The 14,334-nt window shown below is 43.9% G+C and overlaps 1 protein-coding gene and 1 long non-coding RNA gene across 2 annotated transcripts in view; one reads left to right on the top strand and one right to left on the bottom strand.

Annotated features, from left to right (window-relative positions):
- LOC127600700 (uncharacterized) overlaps positions 1 to 14,334 on the top strand; it is a 149,642-nt gene that overhangs the window by 83,406 nt on the left and 51,902 nt on the right. The gene's annotated exons all lie outside the window — the stretch shown is intronic.
- Positions 3,189 to 14,127, bottom strand: gsk3ab (glycogen synthase kinase 3 alpha b). Its single transcript, XM_052065206.1, has 11 exons — positions 13,866 to 14,127; positions 13,546 to 13,731; positions 9,650 to 9,837; positions 9,420 to 9,503; positions 9,202 to 9,312; positions 7,923 to 8,053; positions 6,355 to 6,559; positions 6,136 to 6,231; positions 5,614 to 5,800; positions 5,451 to 5,528; positions 3,189 to 4,855 (listed from the first exon to the last, which is right to left on the bottom strand). The coding sequence occupies exons 2-11, from the start codon at positions 13,718 to 13,720 to the stop codon at positions 4,788 to 4,790; spliced, it is 1,323 nt and encodes a 440-aa protein (XP_051921166.1). The 5' UTR covers positions 13,721 to 13,731; positions 13,866 to 14,127; the 3' UTR covers positions 3,189 to 4,787.

Below are 14,334 nucleotides of genomic sequence, written 5' to 3'. Positions count from 1 at the left end.
AAACATGAAAACCATTTGTACACCGACCTTCTATTTCTCCGTTTTGTCATTGAAAGCACAAGACACCCCTGCTTTAGTTTCTTTCTCGACCAAGACAAATGCTGCTGAATACAAAATAGACTTTAAAAAAAAAACCTTTTAAAGAGACTTCTAATGGAGCTACATATCAGAAGAGCTTTTACAATATTTCTGACCTTCCCTGGTCTTAAACATTTCTCTGGGGAGTTTTTAACAACAAAGCTCGGCGCGCATTCAACACACTGAGGGAGCATAGATATTTAAGCACTACCAATTACTTTTCTCTCACGCACTCAGACTACCTCGAGGCCGTAATTTGAGATTCAGACAAGACTCCGCCGGAAAAGCACAGTAGGTTTTAATGAAGTCTGGTGGTGCGTGTGAATCATTAGCATTCCTTCGTAGAAAGAACATACAGTATTTATGTGTTCGCTGGCACACTCTCTGCTGACTCCCAATTTTTTTTCCTTCAAAAAATGCACCTGCTCAATTAAAACGTTTGTCCTCACGCATCCCAACCCATTCATGAATTACCGTTCGGCCATAAATGTGCAACACTGGATCCGTAGGTGTGGAAAAAAAATCGGAATGCTGGTTTGGGTTATTCCGATATTTTTTTTTTTTTTCGGAATGCTGGTTTGGGTTAGGGCAGCCCGGTAGTCCAGTGGTTAGCACGTGGGCTTCACAGTGCAGAGGTACCGGGTTCGATTCCAGCTCCGGCCTCCCTGTGTGGAGTTTGCATGTTCTCCCCGGGCTTGCGTGGGTTTTCTCCGGGTGCTCCGGTTTCCTCCCACATTCCAAAAATATGCATGGCAGGCTGATTGAACATTCTAAATTGTCCATAGGTGTGAGTGTGGGCGTGGATGGTTGTTCGTCTCTGTGTGCCCTGTGATTGGCTGGCAACCGATTCAGGGTGTCCCCCGCCTGCTGCCCGAAGGCAGCTGGGATAGGCTCCAGCACCCCCCGCGACCCTAGTGAGGATCTAGCGGCTCGGAAGATGAATGAATGGTTTGGGTTATTCGTGTACCCCCACTTCCGGTTTCACGCAGCCGTCAACAGCAAACCTTGCCGTTTTTTCGCCAGCGTCAATCGGGTATCTTCAAAAGGAGAGTGCGTGTCTACATTTGGGGCTTCATCACGCTAATGTTTTTCCTCCAAGGTTATTCCGCTATGTGCGCTGGCGGATACTGAGGATGGCCGTACGCCCATCTGGCCATGAGCCAGATCTTTAATACCATTTGACGTCTGGTTCAGCAGCCCGGTAGGAAGGAGTTGGTCGTCCGAGGGCACGCTTCGATTGACTCGCCACTCTGGAAATATCGAAGTTAATGCGGCACAACGGAAGGTGCGTCACCAATTTACCACGTGTCAGTCGAGCTAGTTGAGAAACAGTGGTGAGAAATTGAATAGAACCACCGCACATGTATAAAGTGTCAGTAAAGCTCGTGCAGTATTTGAGTGGTCTGCACTGCTTGGGTAGGTTCCAGGAGGAATTCTACAAGGTGGTTCGGCCCCTGGTGTCACGGTGAACGTGATATTCCATTAGTCACCCACCAGGAGGTATTTCATTATCCCACTTATCCTCAGGTGAAAACTGACTATCAGTCCATCTCGCAAGCAGATTCTGTGAGACAATCTCCCGTCAGCCTCTCAGAGGATTCCATCAGTGTTTCTCGCTTTGGAACAAATCTCAATCAGCAAACCCTCAGGTGAAATCTGGCGAGAGATTTCATCCAGGCCCTCCCGCCCCTCCCTCAATGGTGCAGCCACCAGGAGTGACATCAGTCTTACTGACTCATGCGCAGTCAACTTTTGAGTTTCAAGCTCCGGGAGGATTCCGTCAGCAGCGGCCCTTAGGTGCAATCTCTCCAGGATTAAATGTGTCCTCACGGCTCGGTTGGAGGGTCGCCTGAGGTAAAGTCTGCTATTATTTAAGCTCCTCTCGGGTTTCCCGGTTGTGCATCAGATGATAGGGACAAACTCCCAGCACATTTCTGCCCGAGACCTTCACCTGTACACACCCTTGATTTAAATTGAAGTTGAAGAATAGAGTCAAAGAACCGGCCAGGCCTTTAAAGAACAGTGTGGCAAGCACTGAAAAGGAGCTTAAAAGAAAAAAAAAAATCAGGCATGTAGCCAATGCCTATAAATATCCTACAAAGGATGGAGAATGATCCTGCAAAGCCCAAGACGTCATTAAAAGCGACACTTGGTTTCTATAAGAGTCCTGTGTGAATGAAAAACGATTGCCTTGAGCGGGAGTTTGATCCATGCACTTCAGCCGCAGCCTCACAGTCTATGGCCCATTTCGGCAAGTGCACTTGCACTGAAGGCATCTGAAATCGGAATTACACTCAGGTTCGATTGGCGGTGAAGTTCATATTTCTATATCTATATATGTATGATATACAATTGTTTACATAGATTACAGAAGGTTGTATGATTCTGATAGATTATGTTATTGAAATATAAAAGCTGTGCCTTGGTTCGTTAAAGGTTGGGAAAAACTGTACACACCGTGATGCCAGCAATACCCCTAATTGGCCACCAGGTGACAGCATTGCTTCCAGTTCGCTCTCGGTTGCATATCCGCCTGTCAAGGGCAAAGTAGTTTTGACTGTTCTTGACTTTCATTGTACAATAGACAGCTTTGTATAAATGAGTGGTTTTGCTTAATTTTCGGGCGGATCTCCAAGTTTCTCCAAGGTTGAAAAGTTTGAGTTTCTTTGTACACTGATTAACCTTCAAATGGAGGAGTAATTTTACTAATAGTTTCTTGAAACTGTGGTTCACGTCTCAACAGTTGGAAGACAAACAAGGTTGTTGACGCATCTCAATGTAGGTTGAATCTAATTCACTTCATCTAATCGATTCCACTTTCAACAGGGCTTGAGGATTGCTGGTGAAATGGGATCGAGAGCTAAATTTTCAGTCGACGCCCGTCAAGAATATTACAAATGTTGCTTTGTCGAGAAAAGCTCATAAAAGTTGAGCTCGGAACAAATTGCCTTGACATATTTTCCTGACATTCCCTTTTGTCCCCGTCAACGTGAGACGCAGGCCCCAATCATGTCACAGTGTACCCACAGCGAAAAAGTGGGAACATGGTGAAATGATCGGCACCTCGCTTTCCCGGAGTGCAATTAAAACACGGACGTGCCGAGACGCCAACCGTTTCATCATTTTATTAATGAGTTGAATTATTTATAGCAAAAAAAAATGTCTCTCTCTCCCCCCATCCCTTCCTTCCTTCTTCATCCCCTCTAGCCGACAATTTCGCTGCGCTCTCCACAAACGACAAGGGCTGTAATAAGAGCGTTGTGAGGGGGGGGGGGGGGGTGGTGGTTTCGGAAGGAAAAAAAAAAAAAGAAAAAACAAAAAGTAACAGTAAAACAGCACGTAGTACAACAGTGGAGTAGAACAGGAGACGTTCAGACACAGGAGGCAGTGAATGAAAGATTCCGTTTACATCTTTTATGACACAGACACTCAAATTCTGTACGCCCCCCCCCCCCCCCGCCCCGCCCCACACACACACGCATACGCACACATACACACAAGCAACAAATCCTTGAAACATTCTGTTCACATTGAGGCTCAATGGAAACAATATGCGTTCCACCCGACGGCTCGCGGTCCAAGTCGAGGTACAGTATCTTGGATGTGACAAAAGTTTTCTGCCCCACTACTACATCATTTTGGAAATAATATACACCCCCCCCAAAAAAAAAACACACACACAATCCAATAAATAAAACAGTTAAGACAACGACTACAGGCGAGGGAAGTCATGAAAGGAGAGAGAATAAAATGCGATCCTTTTTTTGTTCAAATGTTTTTGTGGTTGTGTTCTCCAGTACTAGGGACCAGAGGGGGGGCCAGGGGAAGAAAAAAAAAATAAAGGAATACTGTATTTACAGACTGCGACAGCGGATAAAACAGTTTGGTCGCTTGAACCCGCCATCTACTGAAGAATTTTTTTTTTTTTTTTACAAGAACAACAATACAATAGTAACAAAAAAAGTTAAAATAAAAGGTAGCTGAATATTTACAGATTAGCCGTGTTTTGGAAGAGGAGGGAGAACCAGGAGGGAAGGGGATGAAAGTTCAAGTTCAAAGACGGGAAGTTGAGGGCTCGCTCAGGAGGAAGTAGCTCTCATGATGAGGTTGGACCTGTTCGTTATGCCTCCTGAAACACTTTCCCGCCTGCATGATCTTTTATCTATACAGAGGCCCCTCACTCCCACGTTAAAAAAAAAAAAGGCAAGTTAAAGGAGGAAAGAGAAATCTGCTGCAGTGTGCTTCTTTTGTCTCATATATTTTAAATCAGCTCTCTTCTAAAAATGATACAATCAGCCAGGGTGGGTGGGGAGCTTTATTGTTTTAGGGTACAAAGTGAGACTCTGGAGGGGCAGAGAGCGTTTTGTACCATTTTTGGGGAGGGGGACATGACTGTCAGTCTCCAAAAGCCAAATGGCCACTCCACATAAAATGAGATCAAATAAAACCAAAGTTAAAAACAAAACAAAAAAAGAAGAGATTAAAAAAAAAAAGTCCATGACACAGACGATGCATGTACAACCCCATATATCCCACAGAACCTGGACTTATAAAGTCGTCATCATATATATATATAATAAGCCCATGGGGTGGGTTTGGGGGGGGGCAGCAATGCATGACGTGTGTGTATAGCCTCTTTGTCTCTTTCTAAGTGTTGCGAGGAAGAAGAGGAGAGTAGGAAGAGAAAGAAAAAGGGTGTTGTTGGCTGTTCAGGTACTGTTGTTGATGGAGCCGGGCACTGTGCCGGGCTGGGCGGTACTGTCTGACGTACTGCCATCTGCAGAGTGACAAAGGCATTACACATTTGGCAGTTGCGGGTTTTTTTTTTTTTGGTTATTAAGTGTGTGAAAACCAAAAAAACACAGTTGGACAGCAACTGTTGAATGATTTTTTTAGGGGGGGGGTATTTATTACAACATTGTCATTTGAATTATATAATACATATTGAAAAAATTCAAATAACACGGAGCACGAGGGTTATTGTAATTAAAATTCAATAATATTGAGAAAAAAATTCTGTCGTAAATTCATTTTGGAATCAAAAACTTGATTTTTAAATCAGGAGATTTATGGAAAATATTTTCTGGTAAAATGTAAATAATTATACAATTAAAAAGGAGGGCAAATAATTCAGGCCGTTTTAAGATTTTTGTTTTTAATGGAGAAAAATTAATTGAGGCTTTCAATTTTGTTTAAATGAAAATTTCGGGGGGAAAAATAATTTTATGGTATTCATAGAAAATATTTAAATTACTCAAATGAAATTGGTGTTAACATTTTAGGGGGGGGGGGGGGGGGGGGAAGAAAAATGACCCAATTGCAAAAAAGTTTGTCGTGTTTCGTGTAAAGTGTGTACATGTTCCTGCACGTACCATGTGAGGCAGCCGTTGTCTGTGCACGAGCGTGAGGAGGAATGAGTGTGGAATTCAACTGCGGCTGGATGGACAGCTCTGAGGAGACACGGGACACGGCGCAAGGCGCATGAAAAACACTCCATCGGGTTTCACTGGCTGATGTGCGCGCACGGGAACTGACCGACGGGGCTGAAGTTGAAGAGAAGCGGCAGTTCCCGCCCGCTAGGCAGGCGGGTGTTGGGCTGGCGTAGCTCATCAAAGAAGGCGTGTGCGCACGCCTCCAGCGGAGAAAGACGGGTGACCGGCGTATATTCCAGCAGTCGCGAGCACAGGGCGATGGCCTCCGGCGGTGTGCGGGGCTTGAACACCTGATCGGAATGGCCCGCACACACACACGCACGGGATGAACACAAAAATGCAGTCGACACATATCCTTAAAATTCAAACATATGGTACAGTTTTTCCTTCAATAGAGTGTAGGTTTGCAATTTTCTTAAGGTGTAACCTCGTCAAATGTAAAAAGATGAAAATGAATAATGATTGTACTTGCAGCAGTCAAGAATATTTATTATTATTTCATAGGGTGCGCAAGTGGTCCAAATGACAACCGCTCACACTTTAGAGCAGTTGTCTGCGCTTTGCAGAGAGTTGCCGTCATGTTGCGTGAGACAGAGTGAGTTATTGATTCAGCAGCACCAATTACCTTTGTCCACGGGTGAGCTTTAATCTGTGGGAATTTGAACTCTGTGTAGTTGGGGTTCATCTCTCGAATCTGCTCCCTTGTCGGAGTTCCAAGAACCTGACACAAGAAGATTCAAATCAAGTGTCGGTTACAATTATGATCCTCTTTGGGAACGGCGGCATTTTCCCGATTCATCTCTTGGATTGAATCTCGAGCGCTCATCCCCTCGATGTAACGTGCCTTGATGATCTCGACGAGCTGGTCCACGCCGCTGTCCCCCGGGAAGATGGGCTGGCCCAATAGCAGCTCGGCCAGCACGCAGCCGGCCGACCAGATGTCGATGTTGGACGTGTAGTCGGTGGCGCCGAAGATGAGCTCCGGGGCGCGGTAGTACCGCGAGCAGATATACGACACGTTGGGCTCACCTCGGACCAACTGCTTGGCGCTGCGGGGACGAAGGACAGGACGCAGACGCCATTGAGGGAGGACGACTGAGATTCAGCTTGTCGCAATGAACATGTCATTACACTTTAGAACAGGCATGTCCAAAGTCCGGCCCGCGGGCCAAATCCGGCCCGCGGTCGAATTTCATCCGGCCCTCGGCCCCTGTCATAAAATCAGTGCTGTCTGGACCGCAGGTTGGCCGCAATGGAACACGTGTTGCATTGACTGAGGTCTCTAGACTGGTGAGTGATGTTTCATAGCGTACTGCTTCCCTCTAGTGGCTAAATGAGTAATAGCATTCACTAAATGAGTAATAGTATTTAGACACTAGGGGGCATCACTCACGAGTTAACAAGACATCACTCCTTTGTTTATATTGACTGATATGTCATATTTCAAATGATCCTTGCAGTTGTGGATATGTGTATTGCTTGTTCATTTCCCCGTTATTCGAGTCAAAGGTTTTGTGACTATTGAAAAGTCACGGTGATACATTTTATGTTTCAAATCAATCAATTTGCACTCAGGAGACTTCTGTTTAAGAAAAAGTCAAGTGAATAAGCAGTTACATGTGATATACCTGTTTCAAATGAACCAAAATAAATTCTTAAGATTGTTGACATTAAAATAAAAATGGAAATGTGAAACAGACTGGCTTACTAAAATTTGTTGAACAATATTGTTGTTCTATGTAAAGAATGTCAGCCAAGGTCGGCCCCCCGACATTTTACCACATAAAATCTGGCCCCCTTGGCAAAAAGTTTGGACACCCCTGCTTTAGAAAGCCAGCCTATTTCTTTACATTCACTTTTATTACATTTCCATTTGTATAGAATACAGTGCTGTTTTTCTTTATTTAATAAACATTTTTTTTTAAATCGGTGGAGCGGGGAATGACCGACGTTTTAATTTATTCCGTTACAACTTCACTCGGCCAATACAAACAAGATTCTACTTCATAAAAGCATCTTTGTGAAGGCTACGTTAAGCACTCACTATATTTGAGTACATTTAGAACAACCGTGCTATGACAACCGTTCGAACACAAGTGCCAAACGACTCCCTATTCGGCAAGTTCAAGCTACTGCCACACTTTTGTGTAAGTGATCCTTTTGGTTCATCATTTGATCCTGTTGGAATTTAAGATTAAGTATCCTTTATTTGTCCCACACTGGGGAAATGTACAGACTACAGCAGCAAGATTGTGGGTAGAAAGAAGAAATTTTTTTTTTTACTTCAACAAAGTAAAAAAAAAAAAAAAAGTAGGCATACAAAACTTGATTTGCACGCGCAGTCAAGACAGCTGAGTCATACGGCAATGGAAAGAATGATCAAGCCCAACGAGTGTCACGTGCGCTACTAACCTGCCAAAGTCACAGAGCTTGAGGATGGCCGTCTCTGGGTCCACCAAGAGGTTTTGGGGCTTGATGTCTCTATGACACACGCCCTGGGAATGAATATAGGCCAGGCTCCTGAACAGCTGGTACATGTACACCTGGTGAGAAGGACACAATGCTTCAAATGTCCACCGTGCTGATTTGGTATTTGTCGTCTTGTGGTTCGAGTACCCTCGTAGCTGCAGTCTTGACTTGCGCATGGCCTACACTAAAGCTTGTGTCAACCGAGGCTGAGCCTTCCCAATGTGGGTGGCGGTGGGGTTAATAGTGACTCACACTCTAGCTGTGCAATGACTTTGACAGAATGGTTAAATGTTAATCACAGTCTTTTCTCCCCAAAGACAGCGAAAAGACGCGTGGGCATTTCTTCCGTGTCACAAGAGTCAGCGAGTGCAGTAATGGGGGCGGTGCGGGCAGCAGACCGCAGCGCAATAAAAAAACAAGAACAGAGTTGGTGTGTAACATCCTTAAAAAAAAAAAAGATATGCAGTACATGTTTGACAATGGAAAAGGAATTTAAGAATTTTTGAAGAAATACAGTATTAATGAGCAAAAAAAAATGCACGGTTTTCATGTCATTATCGTCACTACAGTATATGCATGCATTGGAGGGGGGGGGGGTCAACAAAATGTGGAGGCAGACGCTTTTCGTTGAGGGGAAAAAAAACTGAAGAGAAAAAGATTCCTACTTTTCATGAGGTGAAAATTGACAATGCGGAGGAACTGCTTTGTGGCATGTGAGCACGGCAAATCGCTGCATGATCATTACGAGTGTCATGATGCATCACAACGCGATTATAAACGAGATGACTAAAAATGGGCAATCTTGCACAAGGAGAAAAAGAGAGTGATGAGCCGAAGACATGCTGTGACAGAAATGTAGCTCTGTGGGCAAAGAAATGAGTAAGACGTGTGTGTCTTAACGCCTTGGGGGAAGCGCAGGCTGAATGAAGGAGTGAAGTGGGCCACGAAACGGTGTGAACGTTCTCTCTGCTGCGGCACACAATAAAACGCACAAACTAACAACCTTGCAGACGGGGAGCCACGCGGCTTTCCCCGACTGTGCTGCTTCTGTAATCCTTAAAGAGCCAAACAGGAAAACATGCGCCGGTTCGGTCGCCTGAAGCAAACAAACTTGTCTTTTTGCCACCTCCAGACTGAAACTTGGCGACGTTCCACTGAATTTCATTTTTGGGGCAGCATTCCTGTATGACGCGACAAGTCGAAATGAAAATGCGGCGCTTACTTTAACATAAATGATGGGGATGGTGGTCTTGGCCTTGTTGAAGTGCCGCGCCACCCTGTACACCGTCTCGGGGACAAAGTCCAGAACCAGATTCAGGTAGACTTCATCTTTCTGCGCAGAATGAATATTGAAAGCGATTCACTCGTATGGCAATGATGTTAAAGTGCGACTTCAAACACGTCCTTGGGGAAAAAAAGTTCAAATGACAAGCAAGTCACCTTTTCACCACTGGAGTAGAAGAAGTAACGTAGTCGCACAATGTTGCAGTGGTCCAACTTGCGCATAATTTGCAGCTCTCTATTCTACAAAGCAAAAAAAAAAAAAAAAAAAAAAGATAAAGCAGTCACAAGGCAGAGGAATGTCAATCAACCACTTTCTTCTATTGAAGGTTTTTACAAAGAGTCACGTGTGAATGGCTTCCCTACCAGACCAAAGTGTGTATGCTCACCTTAAACCGTTTGTCTTGGAGCACTTTTTTGATGGCCACCATCTCCTGGCTGTCGATGAGGCGCGCCTGGTAGACCACTCCAAAGGAGCCATTTCCTATGACCTTGATGTCCGTGTATGACACTTCCTGCGGGCGGTCGGGCCCTTGACCCGGCGTGGCCACTACGGTGGTCAATTTGCCACTGTCACCTGTAAAAGAACACGGGAATGAAAATAACGATCACGGGGGCATCGTCTCTGGCAGTCCGTTGGGGAAAATGAAATAGAAGCCTGAATAACTCAACCAGTGTTCAAATCCCGGTACATTTACAGATGCCCTGTTTGCAGACGCTAACATGGCTCCCATCCAAACCTGTCTTAAGGTTGACCATCAGCTTCCTTGACATTGTTTCTTTCTTATTGCACTGATCCTCGCTTTCATGGTCATGGTCAGTGCATTTACAGTCAGGTAAATACAGATACAGATTTTTGGGGGGCTTGGGGTGTCGATGCTGATTCAGATATTGGGTAGGGTAAAATTTTCAATAACCTATTAAGAAAAAAAACCCAAAAAACCTTAATACCAGCAAGAATTAAGACATGCATTTCCGGCAGACATTTAACGGTTTTGCTTTTCTTTATCCTCGAGTATTTGTGTAACTTTACAGCAGAGGGGAGAAAATGGAGAGGGGATTTCATGTCATGTTTTTATTTTGTCAAAAAGGTGTTCGTGTTAATAAAAATAAATGAAAAAAAAATCACAAAAAAATCTGACCCAAAAAAAAATAAGATTCTCTAATCCCTATTTTCATATCCCCACAATGAGCGAGCGTTGCCTGTATGTTCAAATGTCCATAAAAAAGCAATCCATCACAGTTCAACGCACTTCAACGTATTCCTGTTCGACTCAGCGCCACGCAAGCCACGTGTGGTCCACAGTTTGACCTGGCGTAATCCAGGATCAGATTACATGCGAGGAGGTGATGTACTTTTTCTCAGCAAGCACAAGACGTGCATCTCGAAATTGGTCAAACAATGAAATTGCCGGGCTGATGTTTGACTCAGTGAAAAACAAAAAAACATTGGCCCTTGAGATCAAACAATAACTGACAGAGCTAGTTATAGTTAGACAGGCGGGGAGCGGGGAGGGAGGGTTTTCGGTTATGGTGCGACAATTCGGGTCGAGAGGGATTTGATGAATCAACACCACGAACGGTGACATTGGGGAAGGAGTGAGAGAGACAGAGGGCCGACCCAAAGCGCTTTTGTCAGAGCATTGTGATTTTTTTAAAAAATGTGCAGCAGCACACCCTGAAGTGCTACTCCATTTTTTCCCCGGGGCTTCTTCCCTTTGCACGTCTCAACAGGACCCCTCCGGATCACCATCGTGCTTCAAAATGGAGTGAGCCGGCAAATCGTTCCGCACCAGGCAGACAAATCTAGCAAAGACACCACTGCGTCAACATCACACAAGAAATACGGACATGATTGTGTTGATTGCAGCATAATTAGACCCATCTCTCTCCTTGTCTTACATCGGATCTCTACGATTGACATTTTCACAGTTCCATCGCATCTCAATTAGGAATTTTTATGTACCGGAATCAAGGCCAATTGAATGAATTTTATACTTACTTTTTTATGGGCCACTGGTCATTTGTAACAGTTTTCCAACTTAATATGTTTGCATCAAGGTCAAGACGCTGTTCAAGTGGACAAATAATTTGGTACTTGAGCTCTCAAGTGTTTGGCATCCTTCTAGCAACCATAAGACGTACCAGAGTAGAACGCGACATTCTACAAACTTCTGCGTACAAAGTGCTAAATGAACGATCTTTATTTCTCCATAGCAAACTGCAGGAAGGTTTCATTTAAAGCCGATATCATTTGAACAAGTTCAGCTTTGGTCTCATATGTCAGACTCGTGGACCATGTTTTCCTGAGATCCACCCATATCAGGACACATACAGTCATCAGGATATAAAATTACATAGACTGGAATATAAAAGGTCGTCAACAATACACAACAGCAGCAACCGTAAAGCAGGAAGTGGAACTTCTTGCAGCGGGGGAAAGCAGTTCGGACACCTGCCGCGACTGTTCAGTACAATCCGGCTTAATTCACGACAGCCCCTCTGCATGGTCATGAACGTTTTGGTGTGATCCACCGCGTCCTTATTTTCAAGTTTTATTCTGCCCCAGTTAAACGGTTTTCAGACTTATTTGACACTCAGACAAGTAAGCCTCAGAAATAGGAGTGAATACCCATTACCACCTCTTAAATTGTGCAATCTGCAATTTTCTGCAACAAACGCAAAAGCATCAAAGATAATTGTGATTTAGGAGAGAGCGAGAGCGAGCAAGAAAGAGAGAGTTCAGGTCAGTGACCAAATACAGTGAACCCTTGCGATATCATTCACAGCCGCTCATCAGAGGTTTTTGTGTGATTCTCTTTCAAGCTTTTTACAGCAAACAGCAAAGTAAAATATGAGCGCATCAATGCATCACTAAGGCAAATAAATAAATACGTAGGCAAATACATCTTCTCATGAATAATGTTCTTTTTTTTTCCAGGCAAGTGACGCCATCCAAAACGTCACAGAGTTTTGACACTTGGAGAACACCTCAGAATTTCGGCCTGTTCAAGCCCTTGTTGGTTTTTCTTAAGTGATCATTCAAACCTGACTCAACATTCTTTTGGGGAACTTTGTCACATTGCTATATTAATGATTTAATTTGTTTTTTATTAAAAGGTAAAGTTTGTAGAATTTAGTACCATCTCATGCTGGACGAATAGAATGCATAAGATCGAAACATGTGCATTTTAAAGCACACGCACGACGGTGCCAGAGAGGCCACAATTCGCAAGCCTACCACCAAATTCTTAAGCAGAGGTTCTAGCAAAATGTATTCCCAAACATTTTTTTTTTATTCCCTCAAGTGACGGAATAAGTGCATGGCATTTCTTACACATGCTATAGTCCATCATGTTGAGGAACTACCTTTGCCAAGTTCATCTCCTTTGGGTATCTGTAGCATAAAGATGTCGGCGATACATGGCAGCTTCCTGTAGGGGAGGCACACCCTATATAATATAATGAGTGATTACTTCACCTACAATTATAATAAACATTTAGGTTGATGCGATAGAATATATTTTTTGCACATTATTGAAATTATTAGTGGGTTTTTGTAATAAATAACAGTGAAAAATCAAAGAGAAATTCCCCACACAGTGCCGTAAAGATTTAATACAGACTGAGAAACATTAATTGGTGGGGGCATTCACTATACGTGGATTTCTCTTGGGGTTTTGGTGGGTGAGGTTGATAAACATTTAATTACAGATTTTAGGTAACAAACTGGCTCACTTTGTACAGAATGCTAGTTTAACATGTTCGGTTAGTCTGCCCACTGAGAAGTTGGCTGCGTGTTGATGCTACTATCTGACATACCGCAATCAATTGGTCGAACGGTACGACACAAATATTACAATTAGTATTTTCGAAAAGTTTCAGCTCTGTAACGATAAAGGGAAGCTATCTTCGACAAATGACTAGCACTGGCGCTAATGCTAAAGCTAAACCTGGGTGACATGAGGGGTCGACAAAATTGATATAGTCATTAAGAACAAGATAAAACAGTTTTCGCCGAAAAAAAACAACTGTGAGTATGGGCTTTGAGTTGACGTTAAAATGGTTCTCATTGACAAGTTTGAATAATGGGAGAAAAACCGTTGTAGCTGGCTAGCTAGCCTAAGTTAGCCAAGCGCCTGCTAGCTAATATTAGCTTGTCCACTGTGATGGACCTTATTTAAACAAAATGTCGACAACGCCATCTGAAATAAACCACAGAGGGACATCATCAGGAACCAAGTGTCTGACGCGGCGAGCGGTCATTTTCAAAGAGGACACTTACGGGGGAGTTTGAGGTTCCCAAAGCTCGTCGAGCTGCCTCCGGTGTTTTGCGAAGCTCCCGACTTTCCTGTTGAGCTTCCGCCGGCGACTGCTGATCCGACCCCGGCTGCAGCGGCTCCGGGAGCTCCGGGAGGCTCGGCGAATGAGCTGGTCCTGGGCCGCCCGCTGCCGCTCATATTTGTGTGAACTAGAGCCAGAGTGAACGGCGAACGTTACTGACAGCCAGCCAGGTCACACAAGTTACCCGTACGAGCAAAATATAAATGAACAAATTAAATTATATATGTGTATACACCATAAGAAAAAAAGATCTACACTTACAGCGTTCTTAGACAGCTTTCTACCCCGACTCCCGACTCCCCCTTTCTTCCCCTGTACTGTAGAACGATGATGGTGGGAAACTGGGGAGTTGACGCACGATGACGTCACACTCGCAAAGGAAAATGGGAAAGCGAGTTCCACCATTCCTGTACTCCAGCGGTAGTGGTAAAAATGTTTCCGAATGCAAAATGGTGACGTTCAGTTTCTGATCCAATATCATTGCCACAGTAGTCAATAAAATAGAATAAAATACATAAAACACAATACAAGCGATATTGCTATATGCCATTTACCATATGCTAACAACTAACAATGGAATCCAATCATAAACAAGAAAAGTTGAATTTCACAAACGCAAGTTTTTTTTAGATCACGAAATAAAAGTCAGTATCGTTGGGCAAAATTACTGTCACCGCACAAAGAGCGCCGTGTGATTGAAAAGCAACACGTCCAATTTAAGGTTCAGAAG

Source organism: Hippocampus zosterae, chromosome 5, assembly GCF_025434085.1.
Source record: "Hippocampus zosterae strain Florida chromosome 5, ASM2543408v3, whole genome shotgun sequence".
NCBI lineage: Eukaryota > Metazoa > Chordata > Actinopteri > Syngnathiformes > Syngnathidae > Hippocampus > Hippocampus zosterae.
The sequence above is the reverse complement of the archived record's forward strand: the minus strand, read 5'-3'. Positions and strand labels throughout refer to the sequence as shown.

Bases quoted from the DNA above. Each gene is read 5' to 3' on its own strand.
- gsk3ab (XM_052065206.1), bottom strand. From the start codon at position 13,720: ATGAGCGGCAGCGGGCGGCCCAGGACCAGCTCATTCGCCGAGCCTCCC. The intron at 5,801-6,135 runs GTAATTGGTGCT...CATTCCGATCAG, and splicing joins AAGCTCACCCGTGGACAAAG to GTGTTCAAGCCCCGCACACC. The intron at 5,529-5,613 runs GTCAGTTCCCGT...GTGTCTCCTCAG, and splicing joins CTTCAACTTCAGCCCCGTCG to AGCTGTCCATCCAGCCGCAG.